Below are 11,107 nucleotides of genomic sequence, written 5' to 3' on the forward strand. Positions count from 1 at the left end.
TCACCACACTACACACAACAATCACTACACTACACCCAACAATCACCACAGTACACAACAATCACCACACCACACAACAATCACCACACTACACCCAACAATCACCACACTACACACAACAATCACCACACTACACACAACAATCACCACCCTACACACAACAATCACTACACCCAACAGTCACCACACTACACACAACAATCACCACACTACACACAACAATCACCACCCTACACACAACAATCACCACACTACACACAACAATCACCACACTACACACAACAATCACCACACTACACACAACAATCACCACCCTACACACAACAATCACCACACTACACACAACAATCACCACACTACACACAACAATCACCACCCTACACACAACAATCACCACCCTACACACAACAATCACCACCCTACACACAACAATCACCACCCTACACACAACAATCACCACCCTACACACAACAATCACCACCCTACACCCAACAGTCACCACACTACACACAACAATCACCACACTACACACAACAATCACCACCCTACACACAACAATCACCACACTACACACAACAATCACCACACTACACCCAACAATCACCACCCTACACACAACAATCACCACACTACACCCAACAATCACCACCCTACACACAACAATCACAACACTACACACAACAATCACAACACTACACACAACAATCACCACACTACAGCTGCCGTCGACATACTGTCATAAATACACGAAACAGTCCTCAGTTAAAAATAACGAGGAGTCTCCTGGGTGTGTTATTATGGCAGGTGAAGATCATTTAGCATAATGTTGGTGGGTAACATTAAACGTTGAGCAGAGAGGCAACATAATGACACCAGACTTTCCGTCCTTCACTATTATAATGACTCCCGGGCGCCACACACGCCTCAGTCATCCTGGCATTAACCACTTCAGATACAACTATCTACATAGCCTGCAACGGGCGCTACAATGTATTTCTCGTGTTGTGAAAGATGGTTACATCCTCTTGTAAGACTCAACATGTCTATCTGCCTTTATATATGGGTCAGTTGATGACTACTGATGGAGAACCATTTGTGAACGGTCACATACACTACGCTTACCTAGGCCCAACCGCTTGGGCTGTAGGGTAGAGCGACGGTCTCGTTTCGTGCAGGTCGGCGTTCAATCCCCGACCGTCCAAGTGGTTGGGCACCATTCCTTTCCTCTAGCCCATCCCAAATCCTTATCCTGTCCCCTTCCAAGTGCTATATAGTATAAATGGCTTAGCGCTTCGTCCTCATAGTCAACTAACAACTTATAAATCATCTCAACATCCAGTTTTCACACGCGATTTCTGCTCAATCGCTTTCTGCTTAGACCAATTTATCCTAGTCCTCTTTGTCTTTTCCTCTTGGTGTCTTGCATGCCTTTACTATATCATGCATGCCTCTACTATATCATGCATGCCTCTGCTATATCTTGCATGCCTCTGCTATATCTTGCATGCCTCTGCTATATCTTGCATGCCTCTACCATATCTTGCATGCCTCTGCCATATCTTGCATGCCTCTGCCATATCTTGCATGCCTCTGCCATATCTTGCATGCCTCTGCCATATCTTGCATGCCTCTACCATATCTTGCATGCCTCTACCATATCTTGCATGCCTCTACCATATCTTGCATGCCTCTACCATATCTTGCATGCCTCTACCATATCTTGCATGCCTCTACCATATCTTGCATGCCTCTACCATATCTTGCATGCCTCTACCATATCTTGCATGCCTCTACCATATCTTGCATGCCTCTACCATATCTTGCATGCCTCTACCATATCTTGCATGCCTCTACCATATCTTGCATGCCTCTACCATATCTTGCATGCCTCTACCATATCTTGCATGCCTCTACCATATCTTGCATGCCTCTACCATATCTTGCATACCTCTACCATATCTTGCATACCTCTACCATATCTTGCATACCTCTATATAATGTCACGAGAATCTCTCTTAAAAGGAGACTTAGGTCTGTTCTATCATCACCTATTCTACCACACCACGTCTGTATATTCAAGAATTAACAGGAAGAGCAACAACTACTACTTCTCAGACGTCTAGACAGTAGTCTACTTCGCCCTACACTACATTGCCCATCACCCCAACGCACCTGGTGGCTGGGAGCTCACACTACCGACCAGGAACAAGCGTAATGGTAGTTTGTGTGAGCAGGTCTCCAATTATCGAAGACACCAGCGCCACCTACCTATGTGGTCCAGGTCCCACATAAATAGAATCCAGCCACCACCAAGATTCCGAATACTCCTGTGCTCAACTGCCTGGACCTGCTAACATACCTGCTAACCTGCCTGGACCTGCTAACATACCTGCTAACCTGCCTGGACCTGCTAACATACCTGCTAACCTGCCTGGACCTGCTAACATACCTGCTAACCTGCCTGGACCTGCTAACATACCTGCTAACCTGCCTGGACCTGCTAACATACCTGCTAACCTGCCTGGACCTGCTAACATACCTGCTAACCTGCCTGGACCTGCTAACATACCTGCTAACCTGCCTGGACCTGCTAACATAACTGTGGTGGTAGATTTACGCAGCCTGGCATTTAGTATTCCCGCACCATTTTATTGTTTTTACTTTAACGTAATGTTAAATTGTTTGTTTGATTGTTTTGTTAATTTTGAACATTGTCATATTGCCAAGTCTAGGAGCTATTTTTATTTGTTGTATTTGTTAGTCATTTTTTCCATAGTAAAGTATTTAAATTTTTGTCCTCTTTATTTTTTATCCTGCAGTTACTTCACTCTGGAGACGTCAGCAAGCAGTCTACTTTATTTTTACTTTTCTTTTTATTTAATGTGACAGTCATTCCATCTGCCCTAATAGCGACTGCACTAACAACCGTTGTTTTTCACGACACAATACTTTATCTTCACTTTATTATATTTCCTGTTCAGTTATTTGCAGGATCATTTATGTTAGCTTGTGGTGGTGTGCTCACGGTGACAACCTCGTGACCGTTGCCAGACTGCTCTGCATATTGTAGCAATGGTCTAACATACGTAGATGGAAGCGCTGTGTATATAGTGATGTGATGAACGTTGTCTTTGAGTTCTGAAAGGTTGTTAATGTGTTCACTTATGTAATGCCTACTTAAGATTTGTGCTTCTGTGCTTCTGGTTTGATGGTCAGAGTGACGTTCAACCCTAGAAATATTTAAATTATTATCCACACACTACACTACTGTAGCACTGTGGTGTATTGTAGTGTCTCCACTGCTCTTCTGATCTTCTCGCTAGATGTGCTGAGGAGTTTTGAGTCTGATGTTCACCAAAGGTAGCTGATAAGGTACATTTGACGATGACTTTATTATATGTGGCTGATGAAACCAATGACCGCTGATATAAGCGCCAAGTGTACAATGTTGTAAATGAAATATCCAGAGTTAAGAACATGTGTCAAAAGTCTACGGTCCCACCCTTCCATATTTCACTTACTTCGATATTGTCACCATCTTAACATGATGGTGTGAGTGATCCTTTAGTGCAGAATTAGTGAACACATGTAGGCTTGCCTACATTCACAGAGCAGTGATCCATGTGTCCGTATGGTAGACATTTTTCTCTCGTATGAGGCGGTGTCTTCCTCCTGTGCCAGAAATGGTACGGGTTGGGGAGCAGGCTTAATAGTCCTCGGGGTAAATGAGTTCTCATGGATTCATAACTCGACAGGTGAGAGTGAAGTACCTTTCAAGCCACATGTGTACTGGTAAGTGTTGAGTGTTGATGATTGTCAACTGCAGAGTGCGTCCAGTGATCATATACCGAGTATCACTCACTGGTGAAGGAACTGGAGGTCAGAGTGACTGGAGGTCTGAGTGACAATATGACTGTCGGTGAAAATGGTTGATATGTGTATTCCTGAGAGCTTTGAAGGTCACGTCAGACAGTGGTCAAGTCTCCTGCGCACGCGACCAAAAGTTAAGAGTATGCTAGCCGAGTGATGTTTATTTTACGGTCGTTTCCACCTGATAAAAGTAAAGCTTATGATGTGATTTAAGCGAGCCTTGATCTGACAACATACCCTTGTGAACACAAAGGTCTGGCCAGCAATCTCCGAAGTGATACATTATACAGTGAGCTCTCTTAAGCCGCATTAACCTTACAGTTACCAGCCGTGTCAGGTCAATGGTAGCGCTGCTTGTCTTGCTACTGAAACACACACACACACACACACACACACACACACACACACACCGACCAAAGAGCCAGACCTCAACCCCAGCAAGCACAATTAGGTAAGTACACACACACACACACACATTGGGCGCCTAGTGGCTGAGTGGACAGCGCTCTGGATACGTAAATTTAAGGACCCGGGATCGATCCCGAGCCATATCGGAAACAAATGGGCAAAGTTTCTTTCACCCTGATGGCCCTGTTACCGAGCAGTAAATAGGTACCTGGGATTTAGACAGCTGCTACGGGCTGCTTCCTGGGTGTGTGTGTGGGGGAGAGGGAATAGAAGTTAGTAACAGTTGATTGATTGACAGTTGAGAGGCGGGCCGAAAGAACTGAGCTCAACCCCCGCAAGCACAACTAGGTGAATACAGGGCGGAGACATCAGAGTGGCGAGATGTCACTCGCGGAGTCCCACAGGGCTCTATACTTGGACCCATCCTGTTTCTTATATATGTAAACGATCTTTCAGAGGGTATGGACTCATTCCTCTCAAGGTTGGCTGATGATACAAAATTTATGAGAAGAATCAAGACAGATCAAAATAGACATTGCTTAAGGACGACCTGGACAAACTGGAGGAATGGTCGAAAAAATGGCTACTAAAGTTCAACTCAAGAAAGTGTAAAGTAATGAAATTAGACGAAAGTGAGTAGGAGGCTGAACACAAGGTACCATCTGGGAGATAAAATCCTGCAAGAGTCAAACAGAGAGAAAGATCTGGGGGGTTGATATCACATCGAACCTGTCCCCAGAGGCCCACATCAAAAGGATATCATCAGCGGCATATGCTAGACTGGCCAACATAAGAACTGCCTATAGAAACTTGTGTAAAGAATCGGGTAGGACCCTGTATATCACTTTGGTCAGACCAATCCTGGAGTATGCAGCTCCAGCCTGGAGTCCATACATAGTTGGACTATGTATGGACATACATACGAGACAAAACTAAAGAAGTATGGCACCAGACTCCCCTTCTAGAACTGAGAGGTATGAGCTACGAGGAAAGGCTAAAGGGGCTAAACTTCACGTCCCTGAAAGAAAGAAGAGTAAGGGGAAACATGATCCCCTACACAATTCTCAGGGGAATTGACAGGGTGGACAAACTATTTAGCATGAGTGGAGCACGAACAAGGGGACACAGGTGAAAACTTAGGACCCAAAAGAGTCATAGAGACATTAGAAAGAATTTTTTCAGTGTCAGAGCAAATGGAATGTATTAGGCAGTGATGTGGTGGAGGCTGACTCCATACACAATTTCAAGTGTAGATATGATAGAGCCTAGTAGGCTCAGGAATCTGTACACCTGTTGATTGACAGTTGAGAGGCGGGACCAAAGAACCAGAGCTCAACCCCCGCAAGCACAACTAGGTGAGTCACCAATTGGGCAACGTTCCCTCCCCCCCCTCCATTGCCGTAGGAGTCACCAAGAATGAGGCATGAGATAAGACATGATGGCAACATGGCACCACCTCCAGCCTGGCGTCTACTCACCACAACACTCTACAAATATCACACCCGGACTGTATGCTGAAGACGCTTATAACAAACTGAACTGGAAGTCAGCGCTCCTAACACAAATGGAGTTGAGGCAACATTGATCCCATAACCCATCTTCGGGGCAAGGTGGGTGTGGGGCAAGGTGGGTGTGGGGCAAGGTGGGTGTGGGGCAAGGTGGGTGTGGGGCAAGGTGCGTGTGGGGCAAGGTGGGTGTGGGGCAAGGTGGGTGTGGGGCAAGGTGCGTGTGGGGCAAGGTGCGTGTGGGGCAAGGTGGGTGTGGGGCAAGGTGCGTGTGGGGCAAGGTGCGTGTGGGGCAAGGTGCGTGTGGGGCAAGGTGCGTGTGGGGCAAGGTGCGTGTGGGGCAAGGTGCGTGTGGGGCAAGGTGCGTGTGGGGCAAGGTGCGTGTGGGGCAAGGTGCGTGTAGGGCAAGGTGCGTGTGGGGCAAGGTGCGTGTGGGGCAAGGTGCGTGTGGGGCAAGGTGCGTGTGGGGCAAGGTGCGTGTGGGGCAAGGTGCGTGTGGGGCAAGGTGCGTGTGAGCGTGGGTGTGGGGCGTGGGGGTAGAAATTACCTACTTAACAGCACTTACCTATTAGTGACTGTGGGTAAGTGAGGTTTAGACCTTCATGCCCCGACCACTAGCCTAGACGTACACATTACGTCGTTGTGACGTTCACACCACGCGTCACCATGTTCATAATGCCTACCCCAACTGGTTATCTGTTTAACGATAACAGAGTACACCAATATGGCGACGGGTTGATGGAGTGTCATGAACTGCATTAAGAATGAACGTTAGTAGAGGCCTGGATGGCTTGGCTATATAACCCAGGCAACCTTCCCTGTCACCTGGCACCCTTGGCAGGCTCTCCGTGTCACCTGGCACCCTTGGCAGGCTCTCCGTGTCACCTGGCACCCTTGGCAGGCTCTCCGTGTCACCTGGCACCCTTGGCAGGCTCTCCGTGTCACCTGGCACCCTTGGCAGGCTCTCCGTGTCACCTGGCACCCTTGGCAGGCTCTCCGTGTCACCTGGCACCCTTGGCAGGCTCTCCGTGTCACCTGGCACCCTTGGCAGGCTCTCCGTGTCACCTGGCACCCTTGGCAGGCTCTCCGTGTCACCTGGCACCCTTGGCAGGCTCTCCGTGTCACCTGGCACCCTTGGCAGGCTCTCCGTGTCACCTGGCACCCTTGGCAGGCTCTCCGTGTCACCTGGCACCCTTGGCAGGCTCTCCGTGTCACCTGGCACCCTTGGCAGGCTCTCCGTGTCACCTGGCACCCTTGGCAGGCTCTCCGTGTCACCTGGCACCCTTGGCAGGCTCTCCGTGTCACCTGGCACCCTTGGCAGGCTCTCCGTGTCACCTGGCACCCTTGGCAGGCTCTCCGTGTCACCTGGCACCCTTGGCAGGCTCTCCGTGTCACCTGGCACCCTTGGCAGGCTCTCCGTGTCACCTGGCACCCTTGGCAGGCTCTCCGTGTCACCTGGCACCCTTGGCAGGCTCTCCGTGTCACCTGGCACCCTTGGCAGGCTCTCCGTGTCACCTGGCACCCTTGGCAGGCTCTCCGTGTCACCTGGCACCCTTGGCAGGCTCTCCGTGTCACCTGGCACCCTTGGCAGGCTCTCCGTGTCACCTGGCACCCTTGGCAGGCTCTCCGTGTCACCTGGCACCCTTGGCAGGCTCTCCGTGTCACCTGGCACCCTTGGCAGGCTCTCCGTGTCACCTGGCACCCTTGGCAGGCTCTCCGTGTCACCTGGCACCCTTGGCAGGCTCTCCGTGTCACCTGGCACCCTTGGCAGGCTCTCCGTGTCACCTGGCACCCTTGGCAGGCTCTCCGTGTCACCTGGCACCCTTGGCAGGCTCTCCGTGTCACCTGGCACCCTTGGCAGGCTCTCCGTGTCACCTGGCACCCTTGGCAGGCTCTCCGTGTCACCTGGCACCCTTGGCAGGCTCTCCGTGTCACCTGGCACCCTTGGCAGGCTCTCCGTGTCACCTGGCACCCTTGGCAGGCTCTCCGTGTCACCTGGCACCCTTGGCAGGCTCTCCGTGTCACCTGGCACCCTTGGCAGGCTCTCCGTGTCACCTGGCACCCTTGGCAGGCTCTCCGTGTCACCTGGCACCCTTGGCAGGCTCTCCGTGTCACCTGGCACCCTTGGCAGGCTCTCCGTGTCACCTGGCACCCTTGGCAGGCTCTCCGTGTCACCTGGCACCCTTGGCAGGCTCTCCGTGTCACCTGGCACCCTTGGCAGGCTCTCCGTGTCACCTGGCACCCATGGCAGGCTCTCCGTGTCACCTGGCACCCATGGCAGGCTCTCCGTGTCACCTGGCACCCATGGCAGGCTCTCCGTGTCACCTGGCACCCATGGCAGGCTCTCCGTGTCACCTGGCACCCATGGCAGGCTCTCCGTGTCACCTGCCACCCATGGCAGGCTCTCCGTGTCACCTGCCACCCATGGCAGGCTCTCCGTGTCACCTGCCACCCATGGCAGGCTCTCCGTGTCACCTGCCACCCATGGCAGGCTCTCCGTGTCACCTGCCACCCATGGCAGGCTCTCCGTGTCACCTGCCACCCATGGCAGGCTCTCCGTGTCACCTGCCACCCATGGCAGGCTCTCCGTGTCACCTGCCACCCATGGCAGGCTCTCCGTGTCTCCTGCCACCCATGGCAGGCTCTCCGTGTCACCTGCCACCCATGGCAGGCTCTCCGTGTCACCTGCCACCCATGGCAGGCTCTCCGTGTCACCTGCCACCCATGGCAGGCTCTCCGTGTCACCTGCCACCCATGGCAGGCTCTCCGTGTCACCTGCCACCCATGGCAGGCTCTCCGTGTCACGTGCCACCCATGGCAGGCTCTCCGTGTCACGTGCCACCCATGGCAGGCTCTCCGTGTCACCTGCCACCCATGGCAGGCTCTCCGTGTCACCTGCCACCCATGGCAGGCTCTCCGTGTCACCTGCCACCCATGGCAGGCTCTCCGTGTCACCTGCCACCCATGGCAGGCTCTCCGTGTCACCTGCCACCCATGGCAGGCTCTCCGTGTCACCTGCCACCCATGGCAGGCTCTCCGTGTCACCTGCCACCAATGGCAGGCTCTCCGTGTCACCTGCCACCAATGGCAGGCTCTCCGTGTCACCTGCCACCAATGGCAGGCTCTCCGTGTCACCTGCCACCAATGGCAGGCTCTCCGTGTCACCTGCCACCAATGGCAGGCTCTCCGTGTCACCTGCCACCAATGGCAGGCTCTCCGTGTCACCTGCCACCAATGGCAGGCTCTCCGTGTCACCTGCCACCAATGGCAGGCTCTCCGTGTCACCTGCCACCAATGGCAGGCTCTCCGTGTCACCTGCCACCAATGGCAGGCTCTCCGTGTCACCTGCCACCAATGGCAGGCTCTCCGTGTCACCTGCCACCAATGGCAGGCTCTGTGTCACCTGCCACCAATGGCAGGCTCTCCGTGTCACCTGCCACCCATGGCAGGCTCTCCGTGTCACCTGCCACCCATGGCAGGCTCTCCGTGTCACCTGCCACCAATGGCAGGCTCTCCGTGTCACCTGCCACCAATGGCAGGCTCTCCGTGTCACCTGCCACCAATGGCAGGCTCTCCGTGTCACCTGCCACCAATGGCAGGCTCTCCGTGTCACCTGCCACCAATGGCAGGCTCTCCGTGTCACCTGCCACCAATGGCAGGCTCTCCGTGTCACCTGCCACCAATGGCAGGCTCTCCGTGTCACCTGCCACCAATGGCAGGCTCTCCGTGTCACCTGCCACCAATGGCAGGCTCTCCGTGTCACCTGCCACCAATGGCAGGCTCTCCGTGTCACCTGCCACCAATGGCAGGCTCTCCGTGTCACCTGCCACCAATGGCAGGCTCTCCGTGTCACCTGCCACCAATGGCAGGCTCTCCGTGTCACCTGCCACCAATGGCAGGCTCTCCGTGTCACCTGGCACCCTTGTCTACTAAGAGTGTCATCTGGCACTCCTGGCCACTAGAGCACCCTTCCTCCTCTCAAGTTATCGCGCCAATCAAGAATTTCGTCTGAATTTACAACCCCACGTAACTTAAAATCGTTCCACAAGAGTGTGATCTTGAGAGCCTATCGCCCATCAGAGAATACAATGATTGCCAGGGGGTCCTTGAGCACCCGTGGTCCCGAGTCTGTCACTAAAGGTCAGAGATACACCGTGCAGCCTCAAGCAGACAGATCGCTCCTCAGCAACAACACCACCACTATTGTCACTTCCTTCAAGGAACATCACACTCTATACTATATACTCAGGTAAATGTGTGACTTATGAAGAGGCAAAGCATGCTTTATCAACAGGGTCAAGAGACTCCTACAGCTACACACACTTTAGAAATATTATCAGGTTACTTAACAGGTGGAATGCACAAGATAGTTGATTGACAGTTGAGAGGCGGGACCAAAGAGTCAAAGCTCAGACCCCCGTAAGCACAGCTAGGCAAGCACACTAGTGAACAATGGCACCTTAGGTATTGGCGAGAGACAGAGAAAGAGAAAAGAATGAGAGATAAAGATAAAGAGGAAGATAAACAGAGAGAAAGATAAAAAGAGAGAGAGAAAAGAAATATAAGAAGTATAACTGGAAACATCAGCATATAAATGATATTGTAAGAAAAGGTCATCTATTTAGTTATGTTTTTTCAAGGCGCGGGTTGTTTAAAGCAATGACTCGTGTCCTACCTTCCTATCATATCTACGTTTTAAGTTATGAATAGTGTTTGCTTCCACTATGTGCTCCTTTAGTTCATGCCATTTGCCCACTACTCTCACGCTAAAAACATTTTCTAACATTTCTCTCTGTCTCATCTGAGTTTCCAGCTTCCACAACCCATGTCCCCTTGTCCTGGTGGTATTCCGTGTGAACATTTAGTTAATTCCCACTGTCAATCCCCCAAAGTATTTTGTATGCTGCTATCATATCTCCCCTCTCCCTCTTTTTTTCTAACGTTGTCAGATTCAGTTCCTTCAGTCGTTCTTCATATCCCATCTCGTGCAACTCCGGGACGAGCATCGTCGCAAATTTGTAAACCTTTTCCCAGTTTCCTAATGCGTTTCTTTAGGTGGGGGCACCATGATGGGGCTGCATACTCTAAGACTCGTCTCACGTAGGCAGTGTAAAGCGCTCCGAATGCCTCCTCACTTAGGTTTCTGAATGAAGTTCTAACGTTTGCCAGTGTAGAGTACGCTGCTGTCGTTATCCGATTTATATGTGCCTCAGGAGTTAGATTAGGTGTTACATCCACTCCCAGGTCTCTTTCTCGAATCGTCACAGAAAGGTAGCTGTCTATCATTATATACTGACCCTTTGGTCTCCTGTTATCTAGTCCCA

General features: G+C 51.5%; 1 protein-coding gene across 1 annotated transcript; it reads right to left on the reverse strand.

The window, feature by feature from the left end:
* Window positions 1–2,977: 2,977 nt before the first annotated feature.
* On the reverse strand, window positions 2,978–10,789 carry LOC138354384 (aggrecan core protein-like). The gene is made up of 4 exons (XM_069308564.1): window positions 10,660–10,789; window positions 9,247–9,666; window positions 6,609–9,158; window positions 2,978–3,138 (listed from the first exon to the last, which is right to left on the reverse strand). Exons 1-4 carry the CDS (start codon window positions 10,787–10,789, stop codon window positions 2,978–2,980), a joined length of 3,261 nt encoding a protein of 1,086 aa, XP_069164665.1.
* Between the last annotated feature and the right edge of the window lie 318 nt (window positions 10,790–11,107).

This window comes from Procambarus clarkii, chromosome 62 (genome assembly GCF_040958095.1).
Source record: "Procambarus clarkii isolate CNS0578487 chromosome 62, FALCON_Pclarkii_2.0, whole genome shotgun sequence".
Classification (NCBI taxonomy): domain Eukaryota; kingdom Metazoa; phylum Arthropoda; class Malacostraca; order Decapoda; family Cambaridae; genus Procambarus; species Procambarus clarkii.

Excerpts from the sequence above, each read along its gene's own strand:
- LOC138354384 (XM_069308564.1), bottom strand. The coding sequence starts at position 10,789 with ATGCTCGTCCCGGAGTTGCACGAGATGGGATATGAAGAACGACTGAAG. Across the intron at positions 9,667-10,659 it reads AATACTTTGGGGGATTGACA|GTGACACGGAGAGCCTGCCA; the intron begins GTGGGAATTAAC and ends CATTGGTGGCAG. Across the intron at positions 9,159-9,246 it reads GAGCCTGCCATGGGTGGCAG|GTGACACGGAGAGCCTGCCA; the intron begins GTGACACGGAGA and ends CATTGGTGGCAG.